The sequence below is a fragment of the Heloderma suspectum genome, chromosome Z (genome assembly GCF_057233095.1).
Source record: "Heloderma suspectum isolate Gila_16-S chromosome Z, 16-S_ref, whole genome shotgun sequence".
NCBI lineage: Eukaryota > Metazoa > Chordata > Lepidosauria > Squamata > Helodermatidae > Heloderma > Heloderma suspectum.
The window spans coordinates 17,133,083-17,147,714 of NC_139476.1; the positions used below are offsets into that span (position 1 = coordinate 17,133,083).

Here is a 14,632-nt window from a genome sequence, read left to right on the forward strand (position 1 = left end):
CCTCCATGATTTCTCAAAAAGAATAGACAGCGGTTCTGAGAGTTCTTCTGCCAGTTCCTTTATTACTCTAGGGTGCAGTTCATCTGCCCCTGGAGATTTGAACTCATTCCAAGTAGTTTGGTGTTCCTTGACTATATGCCTATCGATCTCAAGCTGCAATCCTGCCCCTTCAGCCTGTACTTCGCCTTTGCCAGGGGGGTCATAGACCCTCTTTTGGGAGAAGACTGAGCCAAAGTAGGAAATGAGCACTTCTGCCTCTTCCTTGTCATCTGTTATCATTTTGCCATCCTCATTGAATAGTTGAACCACCATTTCTTTCCTCTGCCTTTTACTATGCACGTAGCTGAAGAAAGCTTTTTTGTTGCTTTTAGCCTCCCTCGCTAACCTCAGCTCGTTCTCAGCTTTAGCCTTCCTGACGCCATCCCTGCAATTCTGTGCTATCTGCCTGTACTCTTCCTTTGTTGCTTGGCCTTGTTTCCACTTCCTATATGTGTCCTTTTTCGTTTTCAGGTCATCCCTAAGCTTGTTGTGAAGCCACATTGGCTTCTTCTGTTGTCTTCCACCTTTTCTTCTTGTTGGAATTGTTTGTGATTGTGCCTTCAGAATTTCCTTTTTTAAAAGCTCCCACCCATCTTGGACTCCTTTTCTCGTTAGCGTCGCTTGCCATGGGACCTTACTGATCATTGTTCTGAGTTCAGTAAAATCAGCTTTCCTAAAATCCAGGGTACGCGTTTGACTACACTCGGCTTTTGCTTCCCTTAGAACCAAGAACTCAAGTACGACATGGTCGCTTTCCCCCAGAGTTCCTGTAACTGCTACTTTATCCACTAAGTCATCTTTGTTGGTTAGGATCAAGTCAAGGATAGCCGATCCTCTAGTTCCTTCCACTACTAGGAGGAGGGCCTTTTCTGCTGTGGCCCCTCGGCTGTGGAATAAGCTCCCTAGTGAGGTTCACCTGGCACCTACATTATATTCCTACCAGTGCCAGGTGAAGACCTTTTTGTTGTCCCAGGTATTTTAGCATTTTAGCTTTATAGTTTTTTAGCTTTGCTGTTTTAAATCTATATTTTAAATCTCTGCATTGTTGCTAGGTTTTATTCTGGTTTTATTGTTATACTGTGGTTTTAATGCTTTTATATTTTATATTGTTTTACTGTGTGCTTTTTGGTTTTAATTTTTGTGAAGAGCCCAGACAGCTTCGGCTATTGGAAGGTATAGAAATGAAATAAATAATAAATAAAATAAATATTCCATTGCCGTTGCCAGGGTTCACAAACACGCCATTTCTTTCGGTTTGCTCTAACACATCACAGATGTAGAACCAGCTGTGAAGGGGGGAGGGGAGGAGAGGGGGAGGAGACATGTTTGTTGTGTGCCTGCCTACCATGGAGTAACTTTAGACAGCAGCCCTCCCTTTTAAAGGATACACAGGAGCAGTGGGAAAAAACATCCTGCAGCTACCCAAATCCACACATTGGGGTTACCTGTCCCACAGCACCACCTGGTGGCCTTAAAATGCATCACAGACGCCTCCAGAAAGAGCTAGTCCAGCCTTCCCCATTGGACTCCAAGCCCCATCAGCCTCAGCTTGCTTGGCCAACGCTCAAGAATACGAGTCACCATAGAAAACAGCCGGAGGGCAACAGGTCGGGCCAAGGCAGATGCAGTGCTGGGATGGGCCGCCTGGCGCTTTCCAGATGAGCTCTGGACTATAACCCCCATCATCCCCTGCCAGCACAGCCGTTCATGGGGACCCCTGGAGGCCGCCAAGTTGGATGGAGACCGGGAAAGATGTGCGGCGCAGGGGTGGGCAGAAAAGAGATCGTTTGATCTTTTGCGACTTGAAGTCCGAAACAGCGGGAAATCTAGCTTCTGCCCAGCCCTGCTTGAAGGCATGAGTGGGGAACTGCTGCCCCTTCAGACGTTGCCGGATTCCAGCTCCCATCAGTTTCAGCCAGGATGGCCAGGGATGATGGTGCTTGGAGTCCAGCAACATTTAGGAGGCCACACGTTCCTTAAGAAAAAACCTTTAGAACAAGGGGCCAGGGAGAAGGCAGCACGCGCCTTTGCGTCGAGGGCGCCATCGAAGCTGCGCCTTTGTGCCACTGCAGCAGGGTGCCGGAAAGCTCCCCGGCACAAAACCGGAGAAAATGCAGCGGTGCCTCCCCCGCCCCTCAAAAAGTGAAAAAAAATCACGTTCTGAAGGCTGTGAGGATGCGAAAAAATGCCTGGGGGGCGGGGGGGATAAACAGGTTGTTGTTGTTCAGTCGTTCAATCGTGTCCGACTCTTCGTGACCCCATGGACCATAGCACGCCAGGCCTTCCTGTCCTGCGCTCTCTCCCGGAGCGTGCTCAAGTTCATATTCATTGCATCCGTGATGCTATCCAGCCATCTCATCCTCTGCCGTCCCCTTCTCCTTTTGCCTTCAGTCTTTCCCAGCATCAGGGTCTTTTCCAGAGAGTTTTCTCTTCGCATTAGGTGACCAAAATATTTGAGCTTCAGCTTCAGTATCTGTCCTTCCAATGAGCAGTCAGGGTTGATTTTCTTTAGGATTGACTGATTTGACCTCCTTGCAGTCCAGGGGACTCGTAAGAGTCTTCTCCAGCACGGTAGTTCTCGGTTCGCATACTGCTGAAGCCTATCTTGTAGGATTTTGAGCATCACCTTGCTGGCATGTGAAATGAGCGCAATTGTGCGGTAGTTTGAACACTCTTTGGCATTGCCCTTCTTTGGAATTGGAATGTAAACTGACTTTTTCCAGTCTTGCGGCCATTGTTGAGAGTTCCAAATTTGTTGGCATATTGAATGCAGCACTTTAACAGCATCATCTTTTAGGATTTTAAATAGCTCAGCTGGAATACTGTCATCTCCGCTAGCTTTGTTGTTAGTAATGCTTCCTAAGGCCCACTTGACTTCACTCTCGAGGATGTCCGGCTCAAGTTCAGTGACCGCACTAGCATGGCTATCAGGGACATTCAGATCTTTCCTGTATAGTTCTTCTGTGTATTCTTGCCACCTCTTCTTAATCTCATCTGCATCTGTTAGGTCCCTGCCTTCTTTGTCCTTTATCATGCCCGTCTTTGCACAAAACGTTCCCTTGAGATCTCCGATTTTCTTGAAGAGATCTCTAGTCTTTCCCATTCTGTTGTTTTCCTCGATTTCTTTGCATTGTTCATTTAAGAAGCCCTTCTTGTCTCTCCTTGCTATTCTCTGGAACTCTGCATTCAGTTGGGTATATCTTCCCCTTTCTCCCTTGCTTTTCGCTTCCCTTCTTTCCTCAGCTACTTGTAAAGCCTCCTCAGACAGCCACTTTGCTTTCTTGCATTTCTTTTTCTTTGGGATGGATTGAGTTGCTGCCTCCTAAACAAAGTTACGGACCTCCGTCCATAGTTCCTCAGGCACTCTGTCTATCAGGTCTAATCCCTGAAATCTATTCCTCACCTCCACTGTATATTCATAAGGGATATGATTTAGGTCATACCTGAATGGTTTAGTGGTTTTCCCTACGTTCTTCAATTTAAGCTGAAATTTTGCAAGAAGCAGCTCATGATCTGAGCCACAGTCAGCTCCAGGTCTTGTTTTGACTGACTGTATAGAGCTTCTCCATCTTTGGCTGCAAAGGACATAATCAATCTGATTTCGATATTGACCATCTGGTGATGTCCATGTGTAGAGTCGCCTCTTGTGCTGTTGGAAAAGAGTGTTTGCTATGATCCGCGTGTTCTCTTGGCAGAACTCTATTAGCCTTTGTCCTGCTTCATTTTGTACACCAAGGCCATGCCTGCCTGTTATCCCGGTGATTTCTTGACTTCCTACTTTAGCATTCCAATCCCCTATGATGAAGAGGACATCTTTTTTTGGTGCTAGTTCTAGAAGGTGTTGTAGGTCTTCATAGAACCGATCAACCTCAGCTTCTTCAGCGTCAGTGGTTGGGGCACAGACTTGAATTACTGTGATGTGGAATGGTTTGCCTTGGATTCGTACTGAGATTATTCTATCGTTTTTTAGATTGTGCCCCAGTACTGCTTTTCCCACCCTTTTGTTGACTATGAGTGCTACTCCATTTCTTCTAAGGGATTCTTGCCCACAATAGTAGATATGATGGTCACCTGCATTACATTCGCCCATGCCTGTCCATTTTAGTTCGCTGATTCCCAAGATGTCGATGTTCAATCTTGCCATCTCATGTTTGACCACCTCCAGCTTACCTTGATTCATTGATGTGACATTCCAGGTTCCTAAACAATATTGTTCTTTACAGCATCGGACTTTCTTTTCACCACCAGACACATCCACAGCTGAGTGTCCTTTCGGCTTTTGCCCAGCCGCTTCACTCTTTCTGGCGCTACTTGGAAATACCCTCTGCTCTTCCCCAGTAGTATATTGGACACCTTCCGACCTGAGGGGCTCATCTTCCGGCATCATCTCTTTTAGCCTTGTGATATGTTCCATGGGGTTATCTTGGCAAGAATACTGGAATGGGTTGCCATTTCCTTCTCCAGCGGACCACATTTTGTCAGAACTCTCCGCCATGACCTGTCCGTCTTGGGTGGCCCTGCACGGCATAGCTTATGGCTTCACTGAGTTACGCAAGCCCCTTCGCCACAACAAGGCAGTGATCCATGAAGGATCTGATCATAAATCGTGCGACGGGGCCCGACGCGGCAGGCATCGGGTGGGGCACAGGCGGCTGGGCGGGCGCAGAGTCGCCCTGCGGATGCGGGCCGGGGCCATCCTCCCAGCACACCGCGCAGACGTGTCGGGCTGGGTTGCCCGCTCCCCTTGCCTCCCTTTTCCCTTGCGAGCCGAACCCCTTTCGTGCGCTCCTCTGAGGCCGGGGGCTGCCTTGCCCACTGATGCTCGCAGGCCTCCCCGGGAGCCCCCACTTTTAGCAGGCTTAAAAACCAGGAGCCGAGCCACGCCGGGCCGGGCCGGCCCGAGGCCAGGAGTGCCGCAGCCTCTGCCGGCACGTGCACGCGAAGCCACCAGGCCCGGCGAGAGGTCCTCTCCGGGGAGGGGCGCGGCTCGGAGGCAGAGCTCTGCACCCAGGTGGTGGAACCCAGAGGGCTAGGCCCAGCGGCGGCAGCGGGCTTGGGCTGGGCCTTAGGGAGATCAAAGGGGGGGGGCGCGTTCGGTGGCGGAGACAGGCTGCCGCGAGGGAGGCGACCGGCTCCCCGCCGCCGGAGGGATTGCAGCAGGTGGGCGGCCATCTGTCGGGGCTGCTGTGTCATGCATCGCAGAGTCTGCCATTAACAGCGGCAGGGTGGGCTAGGTGACCTCCGGGGCCCCTCTCACTCGATGATTCTATGAACACTCAGCATTTCCAGCAGCTGGCCCTGCAGCTGATGTCGTGGCAGCTGCGGGGAGCGGGGCAAGCAAGGCCATTGGAGGGCACTCAGCCGCGGCAACCCCCCCCCCCCATACGCCACTAGTCTTTCAGGAATGCAGAATCTCGGCCACTCCAGGGGGCCGAATCCAGACGCCCAGAAGGCCACCCACTTTCCCCGGGCTGCCGGCCTTTGGCGGCTCCCCAGCTCTCGTGCAGTTTCTTGCTTGCCCTAAATAAAGGATGGAAACGCCTCTCCGATGCCGTTCAGACATTTTGGGCTACAACTCCCAGCATTCGTGGCTATAGGCCATGCTGGCTGGGGCTGATGGGAGTTGAAGTCCAAAACATCTGGAAGGCACCAGGTTGGATAAAGGTGGAATCGGGTCAAAATGGTCTCCACCTCCTCCCTGGGGCACAAAATCACGACTTCTGGAAGATCTTCAATAGAGGACTGCACCCTTTAAGATCATAGAATCATAGAACAGTAGGGTTGGAAGGGGCCTACAAGGCCATCGAGTCCAACCCCCTGCCCAATGCAGGAATCCAAGTCAGAGCATCCCTGACAAATGGCTGTCCAGCTTCATCTTGAAGGCCTCCAGTGTGGGAGAGCCCACTGCCTCCCTAGGGAACTAGTTCCATTGTATTGCTTTGACAGGATGTTTTTTCCTGATGTTCAGCCGGAATCTGGCTTCCTGTCACTTGAGCCCATTCTTCTGTGTCCTGCACTCTGGGATGATCAAGAAGAGATCCTGGCCTTCCTCTCTATGACAACCTTTCGAGTACTTGAAGAGCACTATCCTATCTCCCCTCAGTCTTCTCAAGGCTAAACAGGCCCAGTTCTTTCAGTATCTCCTCATAGGGCTTTGTTTCCAGTCCCCTGATCATCTTTGTTGCCCTCCTCTGAACCCTCTCCAGACTATCTGCATCCTTCTTCAAGTGTGGTGCCCAGAACTGGACACAGTACTCCAGATGAGGCCGAACCAGTGCTGAGTAGAGGGGAACTAGTACTTCCCGGGATTTGGAAGCTATGCTTCTATTAATGCAGCCCAGAATAGCATTTGCCTTTTTTGCAGCCACATCACATTGCTGGCTCATATTCAGCTTGTAATCGACAACAATTCCAAGATCCTTCTCGCTTGTAGTGTTGTTGAGCCACATATCCCCCATCTTGTAACTGTGCATTTGGTTCCTTTATCCTAGGTGCAGAACATGGCATTTATCCCCATTAAATTTCATTCTGTTGTCTCCCATCAGGGCCAGGGCCGGCTCATAAAGGATGGAGCCAACGCCAATTCGATGCCGACGCCAATTTGGGCAACTTCTTTAGGCCGTTTAAAAACAAGACATTTTGCCCTGGCTGCAAGTAAGTTAAGGGCCAGGTAGCCAAACCACCCATAACTCATCCCAACGTGGGGCCCATAGACATTTTGTTCTCCTTTATATGTCTCGGCCTGGTATCCTGTTGGGGAGCTTTCAAGCCATGTAAATGACAAGTTCTGCACCTAGGAAAAAGAATCCAAAGGCACAGTTACAGTGAGAAGGATCTCGGAATAGTTGTAGGTCACAAGCTGAATATGAGCCAACAATGTGATGTGGCCGCAAAAAAGGCAAATGCTATTTTGGACTGCATTAAAAGAAGAATGGCTTCCAAATCCCGTGAAGTACCAGTTCCCCTCTACTCAGTACTGGTTAGGCCTCATTTGGAGTTCTGTGTCCAGTTCTGGGTGCCACTTTAAGGACGCAGATAAAAGAGGATGTACTTGAGCACACTCCGGGAGAGAGCGGAGGATAGGAAGGCCTGGCGTGCTATGGTCCATGGGGTCACGAAGAGTCAGACACGACTGAACGACTGAACAACAAAAACTGGAGAGGGTTCAGAGGAGGGCAACGAAGATGATCAGGGGACAGGAAACAAAGCCCTATGAAGAGAGGCTGAAGGAACTGGGCATGTTTAGCCGTTAGAAGACTGAGGGGAGATAGGAGAGGGCTCTTCAAGTATGTGAAAGGTGATCACAGGGAAGTAGGCCAGGATCTCTTCTTGATCATCCCAGAGTGCAGGACACGGAAGAATGGGCTCAAGTGACAGGAAGCCAGATTCCAGCTGAACATCAGGAAAAACCTCCTGTTAGAGAAATACAACAATGGAACCAGTTCCCCAGGGAGGCGGTGGGCTCTCCCACACTGGAGGCCTTCAAGACGAGGCTGGACAGCCATCTGTCAGGGATGCTCTGCCTTGGATTCCTGCACTGAGCACAGAGTTGGACTGGATGGTCTTATAGGACCCTTCCAACCCTACTATTCCATGAGTCTAATTTTGCATCTTTATACTCCTGTATTTCTGTTTGGACTTGGGCTCTTTGGAGAAAAGTGCTGTCTCCTTAAACAAGCGGGTTTGCCGAAACCGGGGAAGGATAGAATCAATCACATTTTCTAGCAATGTAAGGGGGGAACACCGCAAAGGCCTGAAGCTTTAATGCAGAAGCTCTTTCAGCCTGTGGGCCTCATTCAGTTTCACAGAAGCTCTTGGGGGCTGTATCCCACTGGTGGGCGGAGCCCAAGGCAAAAAGGGTGGAGCCAAAAATACCAGTCTACTGTATCTCACTGCTGGTAAGCTCAACCTCCGAAGAGGCATTTCAACTGTATAGAATGGGGGGGGGGGGGCCTCTACAAAAGCTGGGAAGCCACCCAATGATCAGTGTTCAGGGAGTGGAGTTATCAGAAGGGTGTGGCCACCTAGGGATCCCAGGAAGCTCAGCTCTGAGGTTCTGCACCCATGTTTTAACGGAAGCATATTCCTGAGAGATGGGAACACCGTCAAAACAAAGGCAAACGCTTGCAACGAAAATTAAAAAGGTGTTCGTGGGAAGGGCGGGTTTGGAGCTCACAATTCCCTGCTGTGTCCCACCTGCAGTGGCGGAGGGAAGAGGTTCTGTCCGAAAGCAGCCACAGACACGAGATGGGGAAGAGGTTTCTCTCCAAAGCCACATCCGTTCAGGCTGGATTTGAGGTTAATCCGAGAGCTGGGAAGGAAAGGGCAGCGGCCAGGGAGATTAAGCGGCAGCGGTATCACTCCCACCTGAGTTCCCAATTCCTGAGGGAGAAGCAGCAACCGATGGGTGACCCAACCAAGCCCATCAAGGAGCGTGTGTGCCTGAAACTCCTTGAATGGTGTTGCATCAGCCAATGTGACAAAACAGGGTAGTGTGTGGGTGTGGCCTCTTTTTCCTGCAGAAAAAGGCTCGTTTCTGGTAGAAATGCATTGCTTTGGAAAATTAAATTAGCAACGGAAGGAAAGGGTAATGGTGCCGTTCAGACCAGGCAGTTTCAAAAGCTGTAATGGGGGGCGGGGGGCTTTTCTTCAGGTGACCCTGTGTAGGAGAAGGTTGAGCCGACCCTCCTCCCCCGCTTCCCCATCTGCGGTAATTTTTTGGGTGGGGGAGGGAAGGATTAACCAACCCCACACCAGGGAAGTAGACCTGGATGGCTAAATGCTACTGGATGCAGCACACAGCCATCAGAGCTAGCAGCTAAGAACACCGTGCTACTGAATTATCAGTATTCAGTCACTGATGAGCCTTCCAATAAAAATAAAATTTCCAAATACAGCTCTTGAAATCATCTTCATGTCACTTCTAAGCGCGTGCCGCTGAATTCTCCTTTTCCTAACCAAATATTTCCGTATTGGGGTCAAGACTAGGGATGGGGGAGAATTTCTCCCCGAAACTTGGGGGGCCGAGTGCCAACGTGTTCAGCCCCCCGAAGTAGTTTCGGGGAGAAATTCTCCGCCCCCCCCCCCCGGGACGGGACTTACCTTTCCCGAATGTCCCTCCCGGCGGCGGGTCCCGGCGGCGGTTCGTCAGGTCTTCGACAGGGGCAGAGGCGGCAGCCGGTCTTTCGACTGGCTGCCGCCGCCGCCGCCATTCCAATAAAAGTTAAAAACAAAACAAAACACCCCCGTGATAGGCTACGTGACGATTAACGTAGCCTATCACGGCTGACTTTGCAGATCTAGCCATGATAGGCTACGTTAATCGTCACGTAGCCTATCACGGGGGCGTTTTTTTTTTAACTTTTTATTTCGCGGCCGGGCGAGGCGAGGCGCCTCCCCCCCGGCCTGAATTTCGGCCGGGCGAGGCGGGAAGCCTCCCCCCCCGGCCTGAACTTCGGGGGGAGCAGCGAAGCGCCTCCCCCCCACCGCGAAGCAAGCTGCGAGACCAGGTAAGTGGCTTTCGTGCACTCCTAGTCAAGACACAGTTCAGCTATTGAGAGCAGGCATCAAATCAACCATGGGCTTTTTAAAGTTTTGTTTACTAAATATATATACAAGTCAGTCCAACATACTAAAATCAGATTGCAATCGATTTAGGGTGCCAGGAAAAATCAGGAACATTCCCGATTCAAGGCTTTCTGGAAGGCCCACATCAAAAGCCCCCACTGGCGAGGCCGAAGGATAGGAATGCTGGGCGTCGCAGTCCAAAAATAGCTGGAGGGGACTAGGCTGGGGACCTGGAAAGGCCCATCCTGCTCATCACAGGAACATCGACAACGAACCACTAGTATTGCACTGTTAGGTAGAGGAGGGCAACTGTGTTGGCCCTTTTGCCTCCCAGCTCAAACTGAAGTGCGAGTGAGTTTGGGGGAAATTGTGCTATTTGGCATCCGCCATGCTCACCCCCCAGAAAGGTCTGTCTTTGCAAAGCCACCCACCCCCGCTGTCTCAGGAGAGCATAGGCTATTTTCTTGGCTCAGTTTGAGGGCTCTCATCCCCACGCAAAAGGAAATTCCATTTTTTTAAAAAATGAGCCCGAAAGGGAGAACTCTCCAGTAATCTCTGCCTCCAAAGCGGTTTGGCAACTGAGAGGGAAGGGTCTCTAAAAAAGAAGAGAACGTTTCAGATGTCTTGTGAATCTCCGTACCTAGAAATCAGAAGGTTTGGGAACAGCCAGAAAAAAATGGGGAAAAGACTTTGTTCCTCCAGAGATTTGTAGACAATTTGGAAAAACCTGTTCCCAAGCCCTGAACGTTTCAAGGTTTTTCTCCAAGTCTTCATCTCTCTAACTAGACCTACCATTTTTTTTATATTTCAGAAGATCGCAATGGGCCAGACAACCCCGACAGCCTCACAGACGCGACGTTTCATCCATGGCCAAAAAGGGTGACCAGAGATTGGCCCTGACGTGGCTGCTGGCATCTGGCATGACAAGGGTTCAGAGAATCAGGGCTGCAAGGTGGGAGATCCGGATTTCTTAGCCACATATCCTCGTGAGAATTCAAAATGGCTGGCTTTGCATACTGCATCCACATAATTAAACAAAAAGAAAATAATTAAGAGCCTTCTGGCACCTTAAAAGATAAACATTTTCATTCTCACAGAAGCTTTCGTGGCCTACAGACAAACTTCGTCAGATAAACATCAGTATTATGGGAAGTTTCAGGTGGATATATTGGGCGGGGGTGGGGGGAAGAATTGTAAACCATGAAGTCAGGAGGAAATTCAATGCAGAATGTGCCAATCACGTTATTAACAGTGGGAATTCCACTGTTGATTTTATTCACAGCAGTGACATAGTGGTGAGTTTGGAATTTCAGGCACTCTTCCTGACAGCGCCCAGAGCCACACCCCCACGGATTCCAAAGAATCAGCCTGCTGTGTCGATTCGTATCAAGACGCCGGGTCAATGAGTTTGCGTCCGCTAGGAGCGGGTCTCGTGCAAAGCGAAGGGGTCTTAATTGCCCATTCAAGATTGAGACACCCCAAAAAACTTTACATTACATCAACAAACAATGTATGACTGCTGGGAAAATTCATCCCCCCGCAAGCTACTGGGAGGATTGCAGCTAAGCTCAGAGGAAGCAGGAAAGTTGGAGGGAGGATGACAGGTGATGTTTGTGTCCCTGCTAATAAAGACGTCCCGGTGCTTTGACCCTCTGAGCTTTGGTTCCACTACACCACCAATTAACAGTGTTATTTTTTAATTTTTAAAAAAGTTACGTTAATAAAACTGTTATTAACCACCTGAAACTCTTCACAATACTCCAAGCATCTGAGGAAATGGGCTATGGCCCATGAAAGCTTCTGCCAGAATAAAACTGTGAGTCTTTAAGGGGCTGCAAGACTGTTGGTTGTTCTTGTTGCATGGCCACCCCTCTGGAAATTATTAAAAACAAAGCACAAGAACACTCTTGCATTGCGTCCTGCTGACAAACAGCTCACCAAACTAAAAAAACGAACTACAGGCGATATGCCATTGCCACCATGGCTTAAAAAAAAGAAGAGTGCAGAAGCCATCAATGTTTGGACAAAAACATTAAATAAAATAAATACTCAAGGAAACAGAAAAAAGTTTGCAGGCTTAACTTCACTCAAGGGGGCTAGGAGTTTGAATGCATGCAGCGGGCTTGCATGCAGGCAAATTTTGGGAGAAATTTTAGCAGCCCAGGAAGCCATGCAGGCAATTTCCCCAATAAAACCAGCCAGAAATGTTACAGGGTGATTTGAATCCCGTGCAGGTCTCTCTGTTGCAACTAGAATTCCACTGGGTTTTGCAAGCAGACAGATGCACCGGGGGGGGGGGGGCTCTCACTGAGAGTTACTATAAGAATAGAACCAATTCTAGTTTTAAAAAAGAACCAAATGATTCAAAGAGCAAGAGACTTCTGTTTTGCAATGGACGAGAGGACGAAGGGCAGTCTCCAAAGAGGTTCATTTGAACAGAACGGTGTGTCATTTTTTGTCTGAGCAAAGACACAAGTGATTCACAGAGAGTTCTGTTTTGACAGAGAAGCCCCCCAAACAAAAGTCCTTGGTCCCGGGAGTTGAACATGGGTCATCCCGCACCCCGTGGCAGAAACTGCTCCCTGCTGCGTCTTCATCTCCCAAGTCCTGGACTTCCTTTAGAGTGGAGGTTGCCTGCTGATTTTAAAGGCCAACCTTTTCATCTCCCAATCGATCGTCACGCCCTGATCCCACCCGGGGTAGAAAAAGTGCAGTGTCGTGTTCTGGCGAGGGGCACCAGTAAGGCCTCCAGAAGTCCTCCACCCCGAGAGTTCAACTGCGGAAGGTTCAGCCAGGGAGGAAAGGGTCCAAATAAGTCTTCGCTCCCACCGGTTGCATAACCCTGGTCTGCATCCACGGTATCTTACATCCCAGCAGAGCCGACAAAGGTTTGCGGAGAAGGTGTGCCATGTCATTTTCGAAGGGACAATGGGACGAACCAGCAGCATCAAGCTTTGAGGCACTGGGAAAGCGGGCTGAGGTGTGTGCAGGGCAGTGGCGGGGAGAGGGAGAGCACCCCCAGCTCCTGGGTCCTGAGCCAGTTCTTCTGGCTTCCCGGAAGGGTCTTACGAACAGGACAAAAGCTGTGCATTTCAGACACAGAGGTATGCGCTTGCCAAATTTGGAAAAGGCAGTGATCAAGGCGAGCGGTTCTTTTAAGAAAAGCAAAAAAATGGCCTACGAGGTATTTGGCATGAAGCGGAGAGTCAGGGGGGCTTCCCCCCTCCCGCCTCTTTCCTATCACCAAGAACAGGGCAGCCCTTTGCAAAGATGCTGCCGTGATGACTGCTGACGCAGTTGGCTTCGAACCCTTCGGGAGAGTCACCGGTCTTCCCGGTAAAAAGGGAGACCTTGGCCCGTGCCCCACCCTGCTTCATGTGACACAGTGGCATGGAGCGGCCCAGCTGTTCTGCCTGGAACCAGGAAACCCGCTTGGGGTGAGCAGAACCAGGCCGCTGGAGCGGCGTCCTCACTTGCAGGAACTCCTGCTTCCCCGGGCAGCCTCTGTGGGAATCCGACGGGGGGATGGCTGCATCCACGACACGGGGGAGCTAGCAGCGTTTTTCTGGAAGAGGAAGGGGAAAGGACCAAGGGCGCAAAGTCGTTTCCTCAAGCGCTGAGGCAGGATTCGTTTCTGTCCCTGACCCTCGGGGCAGGGGCAAGTCGCTTCCCCGCCACCGGCCAGGGGTCTGCAAGGGCGGCATGGCGCTTTACAGAAGTGCAACAGCGAGGAAAACAAAAGGGTGCGGGCCTCGCCCGGGCTCAGTGCTCGTGGTGACAGCTGATGTTGCTCTCGGAGCGTTCCAGGAGGCGCAGCATCTCCGCGATGACGGCCTGGAGTGCCTGGCCCAGCTGCTCGGCGCTGTAAGGCTTGCCCAGGGGAGGCACGTGGACAAAGGCTGACCGGCCGTGGCTCTGGTAGAGGGACGTGTAGTAGGTGAAGTCGCAGAGGTACCTGCCGGGCGGCAACACAAGAAATTGGAGTTCAAGCAGCGTGTGCGCGCGCATGCATGAGAGAAAGGGCGGGGGCAGAGAGAAGGGGTGGGGCACAGAAAGAGAGAGAGAAAGGAGGGGGGAAGAGAAAGTGGGGGGAGAGAAAGTGTGGGAAGAGAAAGAGGGGAGGGGAGAGAAAGGGGGAGAAGGAGAGAAAGGGGGAGAAGGAGAGAAAGGATAGGGGGAAAGAGAGTCAGAGAAAGAGACAGGAAGAATGGGGGTGAGGAATGAGTGGGGAGAGAGAGAAACGGGGGGAGAGAGAGAAATGAGGGGGGAGAGAAAGAAATGAGAGGGGGGAAAGAAAGGTAAGGGAGGAAGGGAAAGAGAGAAAGGAAAGGGAAGGAGGGAGGGAGGGAGAGAGAGGGCAAGGGAAGAGAGGCAAAACAAAGGAGTCAGGTCACCTGCTCTCAACATTACAGTGCAGACATAGCACTTCCAATCTTCTAATGAGGGATGAGATCAAGCGCATCTCTCCAGGTTCCCAGGCTCCTTCTCCTTCCCACTTTCCTCTCTCTCCACCACTAGCCATGGAGCAGAATTACAGTGCAGTTTTTCCCCAGTTCTAAACATGCCTCTGCTAAGGGCTGAGTTGTTGGCAGAGTAAGACTCTGGGTCCCACCCACCATGGGGAGGCAGCCCCCAAGAGCATCTCCATAACGGAATTTGGCCCTCAGGCAGAAAGGGGATCAACACCCCTGGTTTACGCCACTTTCTTAACTGAGAGCTTCATCTGTTGGGCAGTACATAAATAAATAAATAAATAAATAAATAAATAAATAAATAGATAAAATTCTTAGAGGTGACCTATAGTTGTCCCAATCCTAAGGAACACCCAACTGCTTCTGTTCCGATCCAGGGCTCGTTTTCTAGGAAGCCACCCATCAGAGGCTCAAAGAGGTCTGGGAACACGCCTCTGGATCGGGGAGGATTCCCCCTACATCTCCAGTGGTGAGATAACTGCACTCTGAACATGTTCAGGGGCACCGTTATACAGTCAGGGCCAGAAATATTGGAACAAGGATAACTGTTTTGG

The 14,632-nt window shown here is 50.6% G+C and overlaps 2 protein-coding genes across 4 annotated transcripts in view; both read right to left on the reverse strand.

The window, feature by feature from the left end:
* The window catches only part of GDF15 (growth differentiation factor 15), a 35,151-nt gene extending 25,843 nt beyond the window's left edge, over positions 1-9,308 (reverse strand). The window contains exon 1 of the mRNA XM_084825793.1: positions 8,236-9,308. The gene's annotated coding sequence lies outside the window, so the exon portion shown is untranslated. The remainder of the gene's footprint in view (positions 1-8,235) is intronic.
* Positions 9,309-9,618: 310 nt separating this feature from the next.
* Positions 9,619-14,632, reverse strand: part of PGPEP1 (pyroglutamyl-peptidase I) — a 34,483-nt gene continuing 29,469 nt past the window's right edge. For 2 of the 3 annotated variants that reach the window (XM_084825796.1, XM_084825797.1), the window contains one exon: positions 9,620-13,561. In XM_084825796.1, coding sequence (XP_084681922.1) covers positions 13,369-13,561 — 193 coding nt within the window. In that variant the 3' untranslated portion in view covers positions 9,620-13,368. Of the gene's footprint in view, positions 13,562-14,632 lie in introns of all 3 variants that reach the window. The other variant, XM_084825795.1, reaches the window with a different exon arrangement.